Below are 21,987 nucleotides of genomic sequence, written 5' to 3' on the forward strand. Positions count from 1 at the left end.
CTTCGAGTTTATTGTGTGAGCGTTGACGGAGTACACAGTTGCTAGCAGACTTGATTCTTGTGTTTTTAGTCTAATGACTAAGAATTAATGTTAACATGTGTACTGAAAGTGTGCGTTTGTGTGCAGGCCAGCTGTGTGGCGAAGGCTGGCACCATGTCGGGGAGGCCTGCCTGAGGATCAACTCCAGCAGTGAGAGCTATGATAACGCCCAGCACTACTGCAAAAACCTGGGAGGAAATATTGCCTCTTTGCTCACAGACAAACAAGTCAATTTTGTTCTGGAAGAGCTACAAAAATACCAGCTGCAAGACAAGGTGGGTGGTCTAAAATAAAAAAATTCATAAATAAAATAAAGGTGACAGGATTCCTGCATGCTAACAGTGTTGGTCAAAACTATCCTTATTTTCCACTCTGGCTTCTCTGCCTTGAACAATTGCTGTGGTTTACACACCATTGCCATTTATGATATAAAAGCCAAACTTAAGATGTGTTAGGTAAGATCATCCAATTCAATATAAGCTTAGAAAAAGTATTTGTAAAGGTTTAAACAGTTAAAAGTAAAGGTTTGTAACCCTTCATACTCGGCTCTTATCACCAATACTAATACCATGCATGGTTAGTATAATTTCAAATTCTCACATGCAAATACGTGAAATAGCTACGGATATGTCCCTGTTCATACTGGTAATCAATTAATCCCATCCCAGTTCAGCTCCAATGCAAAACAAAATAAACAGCCCCTGTGCAAAAAATCATTCTGAAGCTCTGCTGAAGCTAAAGAGGCTTCAATAGTCAGACAAATGAAGTGGATATTCTCCAAAGTTAGTCTTTTTATTGAGAAATTACCTCTTTGTGGATCTGTCCCCCCTAGGCAGCACAGCGAAGGAACCCGTCTTTGAAACACAAAGAGGGAATTCATACTGGAAATACTAACTTTGGAGGGTAGCCACTTAATTTGTCTTAAGTCGGACTGTTAGGTTTCATAATGCATTTTTTTTAAGGAACATGTCTTGTATCTCTTTCCTTTGACTCACATTTGTAAGGTGATGACCTCAGTGCCAGTATGGAGAGGAGGCGAACCAGTACCATCTAATCGTAGGCCTATATGACATTTAAGCACTTATTGCACTTAAGCATTAAAACAGACTTAAAAAAAGAAGTATTTCATATTGAAAGTGAGGAAGGAAACAAATGCAAATGCTTTACAGTACCACAATGCAGAGGTATAGTCTAATTAAATAGCTGCATCTTAATGTAACTTTAGCTTTCAGCTGCCTTTCATATTTATATTTCCTGCAGAGAATGGAGTACTGTAATGTCATGCTGATTGATGTTGACAACTGGGCTGATATCCAGTTCATTAAGTGATATCATGTAAATTATACTGCTTCTGTGACATTGTGATGTATTATAAAATGCCAGACAATGTGTTACTTAACATCGTAAATATAAAGTTATTTATTATTAGATGCCTAGAGGCATGCGTTGTCTCAAGATCATAAAAGTTGAATTATTTAACATGAACGTACATCAACATCTAACCAATGAGAGAACCCGGCAGTGTGGCTTTGTGATGGCATCAACATGTGCATGAAAACACCGTTTTGATGTGAAAAGTCATACACTAAGAAATGTTGAAATAATGTTGCAATTTTGCAGAACTCTCTTCTGGCTTTAGGTTGTTTGATATTCACGTTCAGCCATGTCAAAAAGTATTTTCACAGCACCAAGCAGTTTACATTTCTCACCAGGATATTTCTGATCTGGCTTCAAGGCACACAAAATAAACAGAACTAATCCTTCCAAGCCCACCATGAAGCACACACATCAGCTTCATCATCACTTTTCCTTGTAGTAAACCCAGATGTTTGAAAAGAGAACCTGTGACGGGATGTTAATGTTTAAAGTATCACACATTCATGTGTGGTTCTTCAAACAGCTGCTTCTCAATGAGCTGTTTACCAAATGAATCACCTATTACACGGATTGAACTGTCCGCTTGTAATGTTTATGGTGGAAATAGCATTCGAGACCCTAACATGTGTGACCGCTCACAGACAGACCTTTTGATAAATGTGCAACGTCTGGAGAAATGTGAGCAAACATTTGAACACAGAGGAAGAAAGAGAACACAGCGTTGTAGGAAAATGTCTGTTTTTGTAGATTCGGTGTTATTTAAAGCGGCCATATTATGCAAATTTTCCGGTTCATAATTGTATTTTGAGATTGTACCAGAATAGGTTTACATGGTTTAATTTTCAAAAACACCATATTTTTGTTGTACTGCACATTGCTGCAGCACCTCTTTTCACCCTGTGTGTTGAGCTCTCTGTTTTAGTTACAGAGTGAGACCTCTCAATTTCTGTAACGTCTTTTTTGTCAGTCGCACATGCTCAGTAGCTAGGTAAGGATCACATGAGCTAGCTAGCTGTTTCTCCAGCTTCGGCCTGTACAAGGCAGGATTAGCCGGGAGACTTCTTCTAAACGAGGGCGCACTTCCAATACAGTGGAATACCTGCAGGACAGGGACATGGAAGTAGTTCTATACAATTTATTTTGTAGATTAGGGTGAATTTGTGTGTGCTGTAACAGTGTTTTGCCATTGAGAACTGTTAGCCCCCTCGTTTCGGCTAGTGACGTAGAAAGCCGTGCAGATTTTGAACAGCTCACCCGGAGACTGAAGACAGGACACATTCAGAAACCGTATCTCACTCAAAACAGCATGGATGGATTTTTTTCAAAGTTTGTGTGTGTGTGTGGAATAAGGCATGGATACCCGAACCGAGCCGGACGGGTCCCGACAGGCCGGGCCGGGTTTGGACAGATATTTAGAAATGATGGTCAGGTTCGGGTTGGGCTCGGTCACATGAGCGCGATAAGGCATTTGTTGTAAAATGGTGCTGCGGCTCCTTTTTAAGGGAGCTCAGTGCTTGTGGAAAGTGGACAGAAGAGAGATAGAGAAAGAGGAAGCAGACGTGTTGTAGATAGAATAAGTTTAAGTTTTGTACACAGTGTGTGCGGTGTCCGAAATAAACCCCAGACTGAAAGCCAAGTTCATTCATTGTCTCACCAGAAACAGGATTTTAACCCCGACGTTATTCATTTTATAATGTCGGCCCTGGAGGTAAGCAGTCTCCCCTGGTTTTCTGATCACGGTCGGAAACGAAGCAAGCAGGAAAGGTTAACACATTGAAAACACATTGTTAAAACATTTTAACAGCTTATTAACGTACGTTGTTGCCCCGTGTGCGCTGATGTCCCATCTGTTGACATTTCTGAATGCCTTCCTACAGTTGCTTAATAAAAGCGGGCTTTCCACACAAACAAACGTACATACGTCATTAGTATGAGAAAAAAATGGGTCGGGCTCGGACATTAATATCTTAATGCCTGTTGGGCTCGGCCCGGGTTCGGTCACGGCTCTGTCGGACGCGGGCCGGGCTCGGACAGAAAAATTCGGCCCGATCCGGACTCTAGTGTAGAAGCACCTGAGACACAGCATAAAATCCCAGAAAAAGTGATTTTTTTTTTCTTTCATATTATGGGCACTTTAATTGACCTTTTGATGCTTTTTCATCTCTCGTTGTCATTCAAATAGCTGAGATCACCTCAGCATTAATTTGCTTTCTCTGCAAATGAAATTACCAGACACCAACCAGATGCAGAGGATTTTCGAAACTGCTGAGTAGAAGTGAAATTGGGTGCACATGCAGGCATAAATACACACAGACACAGCGTATAATCCTTTTGGATGTTCTTAGAAAAGAAATGACAGCGGTGGGAAAATAGTTTTATCATTTCTAAAAAAAATTAAACTTTCTAATCCTTATGGGTATTTAAAAAAAAAAATAAACACTTGTTTTCTCAGCAAATAATTCAAGTGTTGGCTGCTAGAATTACTCCCCTCAATTAGTAAATGCTGTGAATCTGAAGAGTTTCTGCTTTCATAACAATTAAATTATTCTGCAGAAGGTTTTATTTAGGATCCACTTTCATGTAAAACACGTTTACTGTTCAGAGTTCTAAGCTGTGTGGCTTCTCTTGGCAAGAGGAGACTGCTTCTCAGTTTCTACACTACGTGGACCCCGACGTAGTTGTTCATTTTAGTATTATTATGCAGTTTCTTTGCTCAAACATCAAGTTTTGTTACTATTGTTGTGTTATTTTTTATTCTTTAACAATTCTAGGACACTGTCCATTTGAGCTGCATACAATTAGGGTTCATTATTGTCCTTTATTTCTTTTAAAACAAAGCTACAACAGATTAAAAGATACAAGTAGTACTGTAGGCTATCTGAGGTTTATCAGGATCTATGGCTGTTTACCATTTGGTCTTTTAGCAACTCTGGCTGTTCTGCAGCTTTAATCATTGCATTTCCTCTGCATTCTATTAATATTTGTGTTACTGGAGGGATATTTTAAAGTGGCTTTTATCACGTTTGTCTCCGAAATTGGTTGCTGTCTGTATTTCTGCGATTTCTCTCAGGTTGATCTCATGTTACATCTCTCTGTATGTAACATGTCCAGACTGACTCTCCTCCTCTGATATTATATTAGAGTACAATAAACACGGTTAAACCCTTTTCTCTTTGGGAACCGGGAGTCCCAAAAGCATTGTGAGAAAAGTGAACCTAGATTTTGCAGATACTTTGAGTTGTTTACACCAGTAAGTAACACCGAACAAAAACCTTTTACATTGAAAAATTACGCTCGGCCTCTTCATTTTAGAGGAAATGGTGAAGAAAAGTTGCAGAAGCAGCTTTTTCTGGCTGAGATATCAGACGGACGGTGTATATTAGGACAGTTTAGCTCAGTTTTTTTTTTTTACTTCACCTTCTACAACATATCTTAAAGTGTTCATATTATGCTAATTTTCAGGTTCATAATTATGAGGTTATATCAGAATAGGTTTACATGGTTTAATTTTCAAAAAACACTTTTTGTTGTACTGCACATTGCTGCAGCTCCTCTTTTCACCCAGTGTGTTGAGCTCTCTGTTTTAGCTACAGAGTGAGACCTCACACTTCTTTGTTGGGAGTTGCACATGCGCAGTAGCTAGGTAAGGACTACTAGCCAGTCAGAAGCAGAGTATGAGGGCTTGCCCTGACAGTAGCTAGGTAAGGACTACTAGCCAGTCAGAAGCAGAGTATGAGGGCGTGCCACGCTAGCAGCTAGGCGAGCATTATAACGTGTGTTACAAAGTGACCACGTCTGTCTCTGAAGTAAAGGCTGGACTACAATAGAGCTGTTTGGAGCAGTTGGTGAACAGTGTTTTCTGTTGGAGATGGTAAGTCCCTTTGGGGGGGACTTTGGGCTTTTTCACTTTGTAAACCTATAACATGCACAAAAAGATATCTAACACAATAAAGGAAAGGGAAAAAGCCAAAAAGCATAATATGAGCACTTTAAATTTACAGTCAAATCAGGTATAATACATGCCAGCATGGAGATAATATCTATCTCCTTCTTTTCTTCTCCCCACAGACTTTATCTCCCTGGGTTGGCTTGAGGAAGATCAACGTGTCGTACTGGGGCTGGGAGGACGCGTCCCCCTTCACCAACACCAGCCTGCGATGGTTGCCCGGAGAGCCCAGCGACTCGGGCTTCTGTGCCTACCTGGAGCGGGCCCAGGTGGCTGGTCTTAAAGCCAACCCCTGCACGGCCACCACCGACGGCCTCATCTGTGAAAAACCTGCCGGTGAGAACCTCTGTCTCGGGCTATATTGAGCTCTAAACTAAAATTCTTCAGTAAATGACCTCAAAGAGCCTCTAATATGCTTTTTTGGGGGGGATTTAGTGTGTTATATAGTTTATTTGTGTATGTAATAGATGTATAAGACAAAATACAAAAAAAAACCATTTCACTGCAAATGGAGCTTTCTCTCCCACACACTGGACTTATCCTTAACTGCCTGAAAACGGCTCGCCCACATTCCTGTTTGAAATTCCTCAATTGATGATGTCATTGATGGAGAAAGCCAGCCCAGTTTTTCATATGTGCTGTGGGGCGTGCTGCCCGTTGGTGCTCAGGCAGCACCAATGGGCAGCACACCCCAATCAGAGCAGACTGGGCTTTCCAGGAAGGTGGGCCAGGAGCTCAGACATGAGTGTTTCAGGCAGAGGAGCGGCAGCAGTGGCCAGTTTGAGAAACCTAATATGTTTTTTGAACATCAAAGCATGTAAACCTACTCTAGGACACCGCAAGAGTACAAATAGGACGCTGAAAAGGAGCATAATAGGGGCGGTTTAATCTCACATCCAACTATCTAAACCTTTGTTTCTTTCTCAATTTGTCTCGTTGCTCAGGGAGTCCACAGAGTCAAAGCGCTCGTCCCTGTAGGACGCCCTGCTCTCTGCGCACCAGCTGCGCCAACTGCACCAGCCAGGCCATGGAGTGCATGTGGTGCAGCAGTACGCAGCGCTGTGTCGACTCCTCGGCGTACGTCATCTCCTTCCCCTACGGACAGTGTCTGGAGTGGCAGACCCAGGACTGTGCTGGTGAGACGGGGAGACTCTTAACAGGGGGGGGGGATTTTCTGAATTAACATTATAGAACATGGAAAACATGAATTTACTGTAATATGATGCACTATGTAGTTGAAACTACAAGTCTAAAAGAAGCTGTCAGACACTATCTGGACCAGCTACAGGGACCCATAGACATTTAACACACATGACGTTAAGTTCTTTTCTGTTATATTTTTTTACGGCGGAGCTAGAAATCCCAAGAACAAGACACAGGGAGGGCAGGAGTATAGTTTGAAGGATTATTTATTACAAACTTAAATATTGAGAGCAGGGAGTGAACTACATCCAAAAGGTACGGAACGGAAGTTGGGAATCCTGAAAGGGGGTAGCCAGGAGTAATGTGTGCCAGGCTGGAGTCAGTGTGAGCAACGTTGTGGCTACGTGAGTGTAGCAGTGCAGAGTCTTTGTAGGCAGGCTCGGTTGCAGAATAGGAGGCAGCGGTTGAAGCTCCACTCAGGTCAGGCACACCTGGCTGCTTCAGTAGTCCGCCACACCCACACACTGAAGCTGTGTTTGAAACCGTTCCCTCATTCACTCACTCGCTATTCCCTATTTAGTGTATATTAAAGGTCCCATGGCATGACAATTTCACTTCATGAGGTTTTTTAACATTAATATGCGTTTCCCCCAGCCTGGCTATGGTCCCCCAGTGGTTAGAAATGGTGATAGGTGTAAACCGAGCCCTGGGTATCCTGCTCTGACTTTGAGAAAATGAAAGCTCAGATGGGCCAATCAGGAATCTTCTCCTTATGAGGTCATAAGGAGCAAGGTTACCTCCCCTTTCTCCGCTTTGCCCACCCAGAGAATTTGGCCCACCCATGAGAGAGAGAGAGAGAGACATCATGGCTTTCAAACGAGCAAAGTGGCAGTTGGTCAATGCCACACCCCCACCCTCCACCTTGCCCCCCCTCTCTCCTCCTCAATAGCTACAGACACAGAAATGGCACATCCTAAGGAAAGCTCATTGTGGGGCTGGCTCTAGTGGCTGTAATTCTGCACCAAGGCTGAATTTCGAAACATCGTTGCGTCAGTATGTAGATGCGCCAGATATTTAATATTTGTGTGACGGAAGCGGGCGCGCCCAGCATCATGTAAATAAACTACTTTATAACACCTTCAAAAGCTATGGTCACTAACGTGTCAAACACGGAAAATGCTTCTACTTCAACGACTTACATTTATAAATGAAAGCCAGGTCCATTTTTCCTTTTCAGTTCTCGCGGGTGCTTCTGCTTCTTCTTCTCCTCCTCCTCCGGGAAAACACGACCGCGTTGCATTGTGGTATACGGGAGTAAAATGTAGGGTACACTCCAATTAGCTGTGCATTATGGGTATTTTTTAGAGGACTATGTAGTTAATGAAATTACCAGCTGAGAATTTGAACCCCACTACACAATGGCGAACACACTATATAGTGCTCTATTTCCGTGATGGAACGGTTTCGGACACACACTGAGAGAGAGGGAAAGGTCAAGCAGAGGCCATGACACATTTCATCTTTTACGGAAGATTTTAGTACTTTTTCTTTTCTGAACATATTAGTATACAGCCTAGAAAAGGACATGCACAATTTTTGGAGTTGCTCACCAAAAAAGAAAAAGCCGTAGTGCTTTTGACAGAAGTCAAACGGACTGTATCAACTATTAACAGAAGTATGATCTTTGCTATTTTTTCCCATATGTTGCAAAGGACAGGCAACTAACTTGGCTACTGAAAGTATTTGCAATGTGCTGTTTGAAAAAGGAAAAAAGTACAAAAAACAATAATGCTTTTAGGCTAAATATGCAGAAGTGAGAGGAAGTAAGATGTGTTACCTTTGTGTCATTTGAATATTATGTAATGACGGGACAAAAGCGGTTGGATGAGAAACCATAGAGGTCAAATTATGTGTGGCGATAGATAGATAGATAGATAGATAGATAGATAGATAGATAGATAGATAGATAGATAGATAGATATTGTAGTGTCGGGATGGGCTTTCTCCGAAACACACACCGTGTGGGGGGTAAAATCAGCACAAGCACAAACTGTGATCACAGAAGATTGGAGCTTTTATTTTCTACAATCCACTGTTCAACTAACTCAAAAAAAGGTCAGGAAACAAAAAAATGTTCAGCTCCGTCTCAGCCAGGTTTGTCCTTCACTACAGTCCTCCAGATAAATTCAGAACTCCCAAAGTCCAAAACTCAGGGTCCAGTTTTTTAGCCCAACACCTTACTTTCCTTTTTAGCAGAGCCTCCCATGCTTCCTCCACGTGTTCCTTTGTTCTCTTCACTCAAACACTCTCCCCTCCTCAGTCTCCTTCTGCCTTGATGAGTTATCCCAAACACCTGCGCTCCTCCCACTGCACTGTGGGAGATGTAATCTTTACGAAGGTGGCCATTTTGGGACTTCCATGACCTCCTTCTAGGGGAATATATCGTCCGTCCACTACCCCTCGGGATGCCACTATATATGCCTATGATGATGCGACCAGAGTACGCTGTGTGAACATGGAGTCATTATAGACTCCTATCGATCCCCTTCTTATCAGAAGTCAGGACACACACACACACACACTAACACACACACACACACTCCAACAGCTACAGGGCAGGAAATCGATCATCTCCAATGACGCGACTGACTCAATATGAAGTCCTCGCTGCTGTCTGTTAACATTCCTCTCATACGTACGCCTCCCGGGGGACAGATTTACCACTGCGTCTCTGTGTGGTTCTGTTTGTGTTCATAGATGTTTGCAGGAATGTTTGTGTAGGCTCAACCACCATTTGTGTTACCTCATTCGGCGATAGACGGTGACTTGCCAGCAGGGCTGGACTGGGACAAAAAATTGGCCCTGGCATTTTTCGGCCCAGGCGGCCCACACCCACCGTGATTGGTCAGACACATTCCCTGCAGACAGTCCTCTTAAAATATGCGTGCATTCTATGATAGGAGTTGCCTAGTGTTCAGCGTTCATGTGATCGTTTTGGATCCTTCAAGAGGGTTCTCAAGACTTATCTGTTGCTCTTACACTTAAATAATTCATTCATTCTTACAGTTATGATTTGTATATTTATTATTTTTTATTATTGATATTTGATATTGCATTGTTATTATTGTTATTATTACTAGTATGCTTAATATTGGCTTAGCAACTTTAAAAACAGTTTACTGTTAATTTTAACTATTGTAAGATTCATATTTTGTCGCTTTGGACACAAGTGTCTGCTAAATACTATAACCATAACTATAACCCTTCCTAAAAGCTACAATAAAGCTGAGAGTAGTACATGCCCTGGAAAAGAGCACCAATACAAGAGAAGCTAATTAAGCCATTCAAGGAACACTGATGCTTATATCAACACTGATTTTAGAGATCACACAGACTCTTCAGCTAGCCAACAGGCTAACCGCTAGCATTTTCAATGTAAGCTTAAGCAGTTAGGTTACTTGACAACCACTAACTTTAATGTTACAGACAAACTGCTTGTTATCGTTATGACATGAGACAGACACAGACACACACACACACACACACACACACGCACACACGCACACACACACACACACACACACACACACACACACACACACACACACACACACACAGCCTCCCTCCCTTCCTGAGAGTCCCTGTGAAAATGCCCGGTATGCCCGATGGCCAGTCCAGCCCTGCTTGCCAGACATTTATTTAAATGAAAGTCTTCCAGATTATGACTCTTAATGATTGTGCGTTTAACAAGTAGCCATGGGCAGATAAGCAACCTAGACAGAAGACTTAATGGAAGGAAGTGAAGCTCGTTTTTAATCCTTTTCCTTGATCTTTTGTTTGGAAAAGTTTAAGGTCCCATGACATGGTGCTCTTTGGACGCTTTTATATAGGCCTTAGTGGTCCCCTAATACTGTATCTGAAGTCTCTTTTATATAGACCTTAGTGGTCCCCTAATACTGTATCTGAAGTCTCTTTCCCGAAATTCAGCTTTGGTGCAGGACTACAGCCACTAGAGCCAGTCCTACAATGAGCTTTCCTCAGTATGTGCCATTTCTGTGTCTGTAGCTATTGAGGAGGAGAGTGGGAGTGGCAAGGTAGATGGTGGGGGTGTGGCCTTGACCAACTGCCACTTTTCTCGTTTGAAAGCCATGATGTCTCTCTCTCTCTCTCATGGGTGGGCCAAATTCTCTGGGCAGGCAAAGCAGAGAAAGGGGAGGTAACCTTGCTCCTTATGACCTCCATGAGATTCCAAAACGGCTCATCTGAGCTTTCATTTTCTCAAAGGCAGAGCAGGATACCCAGGGCTCGGTTTACACCTATCACCATTTCTAGCCACTGGGGGACCATAGGCAGGCTGGGGGGACTCATATTAATGTTAAAAAACCTCATAAAGTGAAATTTTCATGCCATGGGACCTTTAAGGTTCAGTACAGGCCTCATTTCATTCTGTTGTTCAACAAGTTTCTGGTAGAAAAAAAGAAACCAAACTGTCAAAGTTTTTCACTGAGGCCGAACTTTCTATTGGTGTTTTTCAGTCTTTTGTTAGACAAATAGTCAATTTGTGGCAAAGTGTTCTCATTTCTGAGATTTTAAGAGACCGCTTCAAAAAGTTTTAAGATTTTTTTATTTTTTATTGAGCGACTGGTAATTATTATTCCCTGCTGGTGACAGCAGTCTGAGTGCAGACAGCTCTCCAGCCTACTGTTAGCAAGCCAAGATTGTTTTCCCCTTTTTATTTTAGCTTCAGTGCTGACATAATGGCACCCCCCCACCCCACCCCCATCTCCTTTTCTCTTTTATTATTCACATCTCCGTTTGGTGGCAGAAGGTGTGTAGGAGGCTTTTGTTCTGCTACTTTTTACCTTTGTTGCTCAAAGTATGGCATATAAAATACTATTTCTTATACTTGCTTCAAATTCTCAGGTATAGCATTGTTGCTCTTTAATAGTCCATCAGTCTTTGCATCGTGTTCCATACTTATCTTTTTGCTTCACTTCTCTTGTTTATGGATTAATCATGCCTTGTATTGGAGACCAGGCCTGCAGGCTTCAACTAAAGGATTCATGGTCGCGGCTTTAGTAGCTATACTTTCACACAAAAAAAAATATATATATATATATATATATTGCTCGTGTCTGTGGATCCAAGTTGAACTGGGTCATTTCTTAATCAGATAAATTTGGCCCAGGGCTTTGGGTATCATTCGCATTTTTCATGTTGGCTGGAAGCTCACACCTCACACTCCTTTACACTCTTGAAATAATTAGCTCCAGTGTTGCCCTCAGCAGTCACATTTGGAAGATTCGGGAGCTCCTTCAAAAGCTAGCCCATTTTTCAATCCCAGCCTAATTGTGTTGTACTATGTTTTCCCTTATGAAATGAACTTTCTTTGGCTTATGTGACAGTTTTGAGCTCCACTGTGTTTTTTTGTATTTTTTTTTCAGCCTCTCACCTCTCTGCCTCTAGCATCTGATGCCTAAAGGTGTTACACCTGCAGCAACAGTGGGGCAAAAAAGTATTTAGTCAGCCACCAATTGTGCAAGTTCTCCCACTTAAAAAGATGAGAGAGGCCTCTAATTTTCATCATAGGTACACTTCAACTATGAGAGACAAAATGAGAAAAAAAAAATCCCCTTTTCTGAATTTGTTTTTCTCATTTCTCAAGATGATATACTTTTTCCCCCATGGAACACAATGAATTTTATTTTTAAACACACTGCAAACTAGCAGGGAGAAGGATTTCTAAACTGCATTTTTCTGTCCTCCTAAAAAACAGCTCATGCCTTAGAAACTGTATGACCGGAAAGTTTAGTGGTTTTGAGACCGTGACTTTTTCAAACCGCGGTATACCTTGAAACCGCTACATACATGCACATGTATAGATGTCAGAGTGAGAGGGCTGTGGCTGCTAGACAGACGCCCCGAGCAGTTGGGGGGGGTTTGGTGCCTTGCTCGCTGCAGTGCCCAACTGGCATCTCCAGCTACCAGTCCGCACCTCGTACTTTGGTCCGTGCAGGGACCGGAACCGGAGACCCTCCGGTTCCCAACCCAACTCCCCACGGACCGAGCTACTTCCACCCAGGGTCTGTAAACAACCCCCAAGCATCTTCAGATCTAAAAGTCAGCACTGTAACCTGACCCTTACTTATTCCAGTCCGATATGCTGCAGTACAGAGATAAAACATGTCCCCGACGAAACAAGTTTAAAACTCGCAACTACTTGCAACTCACCGGTCGGCAACGTTCTAACCCATGCCAGTTTACACCAGTGTGACAAGGCTGCCTATCCTCTCCATAGCTGTCAACGCCACACCGTGTTACAGCAACAACAATATGTGGATTTCAGTATACAGAAGTTTATATTATTTTCATCACTCACCCAGTGTATTTTTGTCTAGACAGGTGACTATAACAGGTCAGTGATTACAGTTGAACATAGGTTTAAGATGACTCTCTTTTTCTCTCTCTCTCACACACACATACACACACACACACACACACACACACACACACACACACACACACACACACCACACCTGCGCAGGCCAGATGATGATAGTTATGTTGTTGTAGCTGATATTGGTTTTGCTGCACAGTGAAATAGGCTTATTTTCTCTGAGGCAACCCTCACAAGGGGTGTGTGTGTGTGTGTGGTGTGTGTGTGTGTGTGTGTGTGTGTGTGTGTGTGTGTGTGTGTGTGTGTGTGTGTGTGTGTGTGTGTGTGTGTGTGTGTGTGTGTGTGTGTGTGTGTGTGTTTCTTCCACATGACGCCTGTCTGCTGTTTTGTAGCGAAGGAGAAGGCAGCTTTTGGCTCCTATACTTGATGTATTATGTATGGGGGCTCCCATATCTGCATGCTACTGGCTTCAGCGATGCTAACTGTCAAGCACTGTAGGAGCAAATGGATTACGCAAGATGAAGCCAGATGATACGTGCGTTCCAGGGACAGCGAATATCAAACCCGGTGTGATGAACGGAATGTGGCACCGAGGTGATTGTGCCAAGAGAATTTTTGATAAGATGAAAATTCCCCCCAGCGGGAACAAGCAATCCTTCTTTGCTGCAACAAGATAAGCCCAAGTTCCTCAAATTCTTTGACATCTGCTGTGTTTAGGGATCCTCCAGGTTGTTTCTGTCAATGAAGACGACTAATATATCCTGATTTTAATAGAGTCACATATATATATATATTGGGAAGGTTTTGGAAAGGAACACAAAGTAGAAATATGGACTTTTCTTTCTGTTTATATCACATAAAGCATGTGGTGGATGTTTGCTGTATAGCAGCCAACGTCGGAGGAATGTTGTGCTTAATGTTTGTCGTTGACAGAACTTTAAAAGCATTAGGGCTCTCCGGCTCCCAGTGACGACGGCAGCTTGTGAAAGTCTTTAGCGAGTGATGTTTTGCGGCGCCGGCTGCAATGCAAATGCACGTCTTTCCGGATTTGACCTAGTTACCACATTCATTCATGGTTTCTTTCTTTTAATTACTTATTTTAGATTTTATGTAACTACACAATTTAACTTATAAGGTCTTTGCGCTGAGTTTTAAGTATTTTATGTTGCCAGAGTGCCAAAGATGAATTTCCAGTGTATGTAAATTCATTGGACAATAAAGTATCTATCTATCTATCTATCTATCTATCTATCTATCTATCTATCTATCTATCTATCTCAGAAAGTTGATGGACACCCTTCAGACACGGTGTTCCCCGACTTTGACCGACACTATTATGAGTTGATCTGCATATCAACTTCATTTTGTATAGTTCTGTATAGAGCTGGGCAATATATCGCTATTATATCGATATCGTGATATGAGACTAGATATCGTCTTAGATTTTGGATATTGTAATATGGCATAAGTGTTGTCTTTTCCTGGTTTTAAAGGTGATGTACTTTTCTGAACTTACCAGACTGTTGTAGCTGTTCTATTATTTGCCTTTACCCACTTAGTCATTATATCCACATTACTGATGATTACTTATCGAAAGTCTCATTGTGTTAATATTTTGTGAAAGCATAGCCGACACAATATCGTTGCGGTATCGATATTGAGGTATTTGGTCAAAAATATCGTGATATTTGAATTTCTCCATATCGCCCAGCCCTAGTTCTGTACATCAAAGCCTTGTTCTTTAAATCTTAACCAGTCTTTTTTAATCTGTTGCATTTTCACTTTCCATCTTAAAATGCCTCACAAATGAATAAGCGTTCTCCTTTATACACATGTATGATTTACCTTCCCTAACTCATAATTATTAATAATAATAATGTATACTTTATTAATCCCACAAAGGGAAATTACAAAGTTTTCACTCTGTTATTACACACAGGCTTGAATTACACACACATGCTCAGTACCTCTACATGAACTAATGGAGAGATGTCAGAGTGAGGGGGCTGCATGGAAAGACGCCCCGAGCAGTTGGGTGTTTGGTGCCTTGCTCAAGAGCACCTTGGCAGTGTCCAGGAGTGTCCAGGAGGTGAACTGGCACCTCTCCAGCTACCAGTCCACCACCATACTTTGGTCCGTATGGGGACTTGAACCAGCGACCCTCTGGTTCCCAACCCAACTCCCTACTGACTGAGCTACTGCCACCCATTAAAGTGCAGTAAATGGAAATTAAAGTGCAATTATGCCTCTTCGCTCGCTCGATGGTGTTTTAAGCCCCAGCCTCGACTTCAAGGCAGTGCTGCGCCCGTTGACTAACCCTAACCTTAACCATTGCCTAATCCTAGTGCCTTCCAGGCAGCCCTGCCTGGAAGACGATGTTGGGGGCTTAAAACACCAAACACCTCTTCGCTCACCCCGTTAGTACTGGAGAGTGTTTACTTTGCTGCGGAGCTGTGTTCGCAAACACCGAGAATATTCACCCTTTTTACAAGAAATTAGGGGAACGTTAACATTTAAGCAGTTTGAAGTGCATACATCATTGTCCCTGTTTTTATCCCCAAAGGACCAAAAATATGGGTTTGTCTTTGGACCATGATCAGATTAGGTGTTTTTTTTTTTGTTTTTTTAATCATGAAACATGTTCTCCACCCTCATGAGAAATACAGGCACCATCCAAAAGGACATTTCCCCTGGAAATTGCCTGGAGCTGTTATGTCATGCAATAGCAGAAGGCACTGGTAAATCTCTGGTGCTGTTAACTAAAACTAAATCCTTGTAAACCCCGCAGGCACACACTCAAATGTAACACTTTTCCCTCTTATCCTCATCCACCCCGAGTTCACAAGACTACATGAGGCAATAACCACTCTTAATTATTTTCCGTGTGGAACACAGATGAAGCCAGATAGCTGCAAATGCTATTAAAAAATAGGCTCATGCATGGAGAACATAGCAGGTAAATTATATTATCTACACAAACCACAGTTATGTAAGTGGCCATCTAAGGACTTACCATTTTCTATCTCTGCAGGATTTGGTCTCTGACGGGTGTATGAGCTGCTTTTGCTCGTGTCATGTAGTGCCCTCCGGGCCCCTTTCATCATATTTGTGGCATTGAGGCAGAAGCCTGATAGGTTTCATTGATTTGCCGTCACTGATTTTGACATGTCACATCACAAATGAATTGCAGTCAAGAGCTGCAAATGCCCCTTGCAATGGGTGTTTAGGGAGGCCGTCTGTTGACAGAGATTAGCTCTGCATCAGAATATATTTTAAGGCATGAAAGCGATCATGTACTCTCTCTGGCCTGACTCTTTTCATCTGTCTTACAATTTAAGAGTTCACTGACTGAGCCACATGTATGTTTAGATGATGATGTAACTTCTCCTGTCTCTCCATAAGGGTGACACGTGTCCCGCTTTATGCAGGACTGCACAGCATTTGTCTTTAGCCTTTGTCCCACGCCTTACGAGACTCTTAAAGGGTAATTTCGTTTTATTTTCCTGTTTTCGTGTGTAAGTGATGGAACAACAATCTTTGAAATTGGTCCAGTATTAAGTGTGAAACCCTATGGGGCAAATGTGCATCATCAATTTGGTCCACTAAAAGTGCTTTTTTTGTCACTGCCAGTGCAGGCTTCTCTACAGCAGTAGACCTTTTTAAAACCTCTTTAAGACCTTTCTGTTTAACCAGAAACAGCTCTGAGGTCTGAGCGCTAAACCCACCTGACTCAGTTTAAAAAAACAAACAATACTTTTAGAGTGTGTAGAGCCAACATTAACATTTTAGACTACCTTTCAGCATTGGTAACGGGTCCCATATTCAGAGGTGTCAAGTAACAAAGAATTTTGGGTATCTATACTTTCGTGGAGTCATTATTTTACAGCAGACTTTTTACTTCTACTCCTTACATTTTCACGCAATTATCTGTACTTTCTACTCCTTACATTTTAAAAATAGCCTCGTTACTCCTATATAGACAACCATACAAGGGTAATTGTTACTAAGCCTGCCCTGCACCAATTTTCTTATACAGTTTGGTTATCTTACATCCGTACATCCGATTCCTGCAGCTAAGCTTGGATGTACATTTACATTCCAATACAGGCTATTGATAACATGACATAACATCCCCTTACATTACTTTTACTTTTATACTTTAGGTAGTTTTGAAACCATTACTTTTACTTGAGTAAAAAGCTAGAGTTGATAGTTCAACTTCTACAGAAGTCTTTTTAAACCCTAGTATCTATACGTCTACCTGAGTAATGAATGGGAATACTTTTGACACCTCTGCCCATATTGTCCCACACTTACTTTGTCCCACATTTGGTTGGGATCTGGTAATCTTACTCTCAATGCAGACTCCTAAAACTCCTGAACTGTAGAAATGCATTAACAACTGTTTAAACAGATCACTGAAGATACATATATTAGGGCTGGGCAAGTTAACACATTATTATCGCGCTAACTCATTAATTAATTAACGCCGACAATTATTTTAGCGCGCATTAACGCAGTTTTTATTATTTCTTTTATTATTGTAAAAGTCTGTTGCTCACAGGCTTTTATTTTGTAAAAGTCTGTGGTGACTGCTGCCACGCTTACAGGAACCGGAAAAGAATTGGCGGATAAACAAACCAACAAACATGGAGAAGGGTACGGAACTTTTATATGGCCATTTACATTTTAAAGTTCTTCAGACGGCGCAGTCGACAGAACCAAAGTTATTTGTAACCACTGCAAAGTTGAATGTTCTCATCACCGGAGTTTCCAGTCTGAAATATCACCTAAATGCAATACACACCATTGATACTAGCAAATCATTCAACCAAACAAACAGTGGCGCGAGGCTTCAGCAGACTACGTTAGTTGCAGAGTGTGGGAGAAGTATAGATAAACAAAGGCAAGAGAAGCTCATCAAATGCCAGAGCGAAGTGGATAGCTACAGACTGCAGGCCCATTAGTGTTGTGGAGGACGTCGGTCTGAGAAACATTCTGAGAATCGCAACAAATGACGGCAGGTATGAGATTCCCTCAAGACGCACCCTCACAAGAAGAATGTTTATGCTACTCCCTGATAAAACTGCTACTGTATAAACAAAATGCTGATGTTAAGTGTTTGCAGAACAAATGTTATGGCACTTTCGTTCATATGGCAGAACATTTAAAATAAAATTGCGCTATACGCTACTTTTGAATTCATTATTGGATTTTGCGTATAAAAATGCAATTAATCGATTAATCAGGGAAATCATGCGATTAATCGCGATTAAAACATTTAATCGTTGCCCAGCCCTAATATATATAAAGACCAATGACAGAGCAGTGCAGAGTTTAAATGGGGTTCATGTTAAGGGGAGAACTGGTAAAAATTGTGCTGCCACTGCGAGTGTAATAACCTGACCTGGAGGGACACAAAATGGCTGCATATTGGATCTATTAAATCAAAGACAAGTAATCTATTTTGTGGTATTAAAATGTGAAGGTTTGGCACATGAAAAGTGTGGGGTTTACAAAGAGCGGCTACCAATTTCCTGCAATCTGAATCGTATTTGAAAATGATAAACAGGCCTGGTATGTTTATTGGATATTAAAACAGCTCTTGGGTATATAAATACGTGCTTTTCTAGCAGAAGAAACCCTATGGTGTGGAGGATTAGGGATACTCTGAGTCTTTGAACTATTGACTCAAGTGAAGATCCAGTGTTTTCAGAGGAGGAATAAAAGAATTAAAAACTTGAGGGAGGAACACAGTAGGGGAGAGATGAAAAGAGGAGATGAAGAAAAAGCAGGGTTCCATTTCATTTATGCCCAAAGTGTGTTAAAGTCATCCAGAAGAAACGCAAATTAAATCAAAATGACGGGAAATGAGGGAGACGAGGGTATAGCTGTGAAGAAAGCAGCGCTGAAAGAACACAAGAGGGGAAGATGGCTTAGTGAATAGACAGAAAAAAGATCCAAAAGAGCAGGATAAAAATGTGGCAGAGAGAGGAGATAAAGAGTGAATCTGAGAGAGCGAGAGAAGAAGTTTGTAATTATAAAGGGGCAGAGAGAACAAATGAATCAGCATTGCTACAGTTGAATAATGCAACGAGGGAGCCTGCAAACACGCATGCAGAGGACAGGCGGGGTGTTTCCAGCAGAGCTAGCCAGCAGGGAGAAAGAGCTCCATGTTCAGCTAGAACATCTGTGGCTTATGGAAATGGCTCGTGTTCGAAAGAGCAGCAACTTCTGGTGAAAATGCAAATTTGACTCGACGCTGCATTTGAATCGCCTCGCCGGGCTAAAAGAAACAACACCTCGGATAACTCCTCTCAACCTTTTGGTTTCCCGCGGCGCCCCAAGATACCCACAGAGTTTTACCTTTCTCTCTTTTCTCTGCGAGCATGTGTGTATTCCCACCGTCGCTTTGTAGACTAAGGCTATGTTTAGACGGAAACGATCTGAAGAGAAAACGCAAAAGTGGCGTTGCGTTCTTTTTATTACGCGTTTAGACGAGCATTTTCGGGGGGGGAAATCTGCGTGCATATGGTGACGCAAAAGTAGGGATGTCACGAGAACCGATGCTACCGACACCTTCTGGTTCTAAAATGATGAAACACCGACAATGCCCATTTTTTGAAGCACCGTAGGCGCCTCTTCCGGAACTGATGGGGGGCAGTATACGCTTCAAAGTGTTCCAGTCGATACATTCAGCAGTAGGAGGTCATGAACAAGTGGCTGAAGTCACTCCCTTCTACTTCCAGTACATATTTTTTGAAAAAATATGAACGAGAGTCAGAAGGAGATAGATTCTACCCGACCTAAAAAACGGCATGTTCACTGCAAACTCCCGGTCCTCTCTTCCACATTTACACCCCCCCCCCCCCTCTTGGCTTCAAATAACTCACCGTTGTCGGCTACGGCCGCTGAACAGGCTACACGTTGTAAACAGCCGTGACCCGCTTGCCTGCTTCTCCGGGAACGTTAGCTAGCACTTAGCATGGCGGCGTCAGCCACGGTTAGCCAGGACCAGCCGGGATTACTCTTACTGGCTGTGTCTCAATTGTTTTTTTGCGAGTAACCAACACTGGTACTCCAGCTATGTAATTCAACGTGAGTACACGAATGACATAAAATGCCCGTCTTTGATTTATGTAACGTGAGCAGATTGGAGCAGACTTCTGCGTTTTTACCCTTTAGACGGGAACGCGACGGTGGAGTGTTTTAAGATTTCCACTCTGGGGGGTGGGTTCACTTTTTTCCGTTTTTAAGCCCCAAAAACGCCGTCACCGCCTAAACGAAAGGCACACCTGATAACAATATTTTGCCGTTTTCACCCGCGAGCGGTGTGTAAACATGGCTTCAAATTAATCATGACAGGAAGATGAGTTGATGTTGAAAACAAGCATAACAAGCTGTAGAGTTAACTTTGGAAGGCCGGCTTTTTCCACTTGATTTCTTATTCTTGTCACTTATCGCCACATTAAATGAACAAAAAAGGCTTCAGTGTGACGATTTTTTTTTTCTTTTACAAGTATTGAATGCCATACCATAAATAAAAAAAAAAGTGTCATTTTTAATTTACACCAGTGAAGTGTTTTTGAATGTCACATCCACTTTTATGAATACAAATGCATTTCTCAACATGTGGAATGCTGTGGGAAACTAAAGTAATTCTCTTTCTGAATGTTGAGGGTCAAAGAAAAGGTGAGAAAAAAAGACTCCAAGTATACTAGAGGAGGAAGGTAGATTATATCACTGGACCTGTTTATTGGGTTTATGCTTTGCTCAAAGCTGTTTGGATTAACTATAGTACAGTCTGAAGGACAGACTGTGGTCAGAATATGCCTTAAAGATGCTTTAAGATGCTTTACATATACATACACTGCAGAAATGCAGATATAACTTCTGTTTTAATGTATTTGCATACATTTAGTTTTATTTGTCACATACATGTACAGTATATGCACAGCACAACATAGTGAGAATCAGACGCCTCATTTATCCCATCCTATCAGGAACTGTTGCAGCTAAAAAAAAAAAGGTCAGAGTGATGCATTTAAGGTCAATTTTTGTCATTCTGTTCACTTAATCACAGTTGATACTTGTCAATGAATTTCTGTGAAGAATGAAACATGAAAATGGAAGACTTTCACTTTCTGTAAAAAAAAAAAAAAAAAAGTGACTCTTTGACAACAGATCAGAAAAAAACTCACTTGAATCATTTGTAACGGCCATTTAAAAGACTTTTTGGAAGGCAGTGACAAACGATTCTGTCCTGGCAGATCCGAAAACACTCATATGGGTTTCGTTCCTCGGTAAGTTTGAGCATCTGCGAACATTTTCTGCTTCGCTACTTTTGGGTTTGACCCGGAAGTAAAGAGGCCATTTTGTGTTGTCGTGGACAGTTATCAAAGATAGAAAAAGTATTACAACTAACTTTATACTCCAGTAAAATGGTATCGGTTTGTGAACAAAACCAGAAACCTATCAGACGTTTCCTCTCTTCACTTTAAAAACAGTTGGAACTCTCTTTTGATTCCTTATCTCCTCTCCTGTCTCACATCCCTTCTCCAGCCCAGAACTGTTCCGGTCTGAGGACATGTGCCGAGTGTTTGGAGAGGACGGAGTGCGGCTGGTGCGGTGATCCCAGTAACACCGGCAGGGGTGTCTGCATGGAGGGGTCCTACCGAGGCCCTCTGAAGCCCGCAATCGCCAGGGCTGGGCCCCGAGACCGAGACAGACTACGAGACAGGGACATGGTGCTGGATCAGAGCCTCTGCTCGTCTGATAGAGGCTACAACTGGGCCTTCATCCAATGTCCCGGTGAGTGAACCACTGCGACAGATTCTGTCACCCAGTTGAATTAAAAACTAACAGTTTCTCTCTGTCTGGGGGTTTTCTGTCTACACCTCTCAACAGAAAACTGAACATAATAATAATCAGGGTGCGAAGAAAAGACTGTGTGTGTGATGTTTTGAAACGTTTTTATTCATGAAAATAAATCCCAAATTCAGAACGTCATTGCATTTGCAGGAATATATAAAAAAAAAAAATCTTATTTAACTCATCAGTATTTTTACTCTCTTCTTTAACTTCC

General features: G+C 41.9%; 1 protein-coding gene across 3 annotated transcripts in view; it reads left to right on the forward strand.

Annotated features, from left to right (window-relative positions):
• atrnl1a (attractin-like 1a) overlaps positions 1–21,987 on the forward strand; it is a 345,015-nt gene that overhangs the window by 98,815 nt on the left and 224,213 nt on the right. For all 3 annotated transcript variants that reach the window (XM_039784008.1, XM_039784009.1, XM_039784010.1), the window contains 4 exons: positions 127–314; positions 5,485–5,698; positions 6,307–6,498; positions 21,465–21,713. In XM_039784008.1, coding sequence (XP_039639942.1) covers positions 127–314; positions 5,485–5,698; positions 6,307–6,498; positions 21,465–21,713 — 843 coding nt within the window. The remainder of the gene's footprint in view (positions 1–126; positions 315–5,484; positions 5,699–6,306; positions 6,499–21,464; positions 21,714–21,987) is intronic.

This window comes from Perca fluviatilis, chromosome 19 (assembly GCF_010015445.1).
Source record: "Perca fluviatilis chromosome 19, GENO_Pfluv_1.0, whole genome shotgun sequence".
Classification (NCBI taxonomy): Eukaryota; Metazoa; Chordata; class Actinopteri; order Perciformes; family Percidae; genus Perca; species Perca fluviatilis.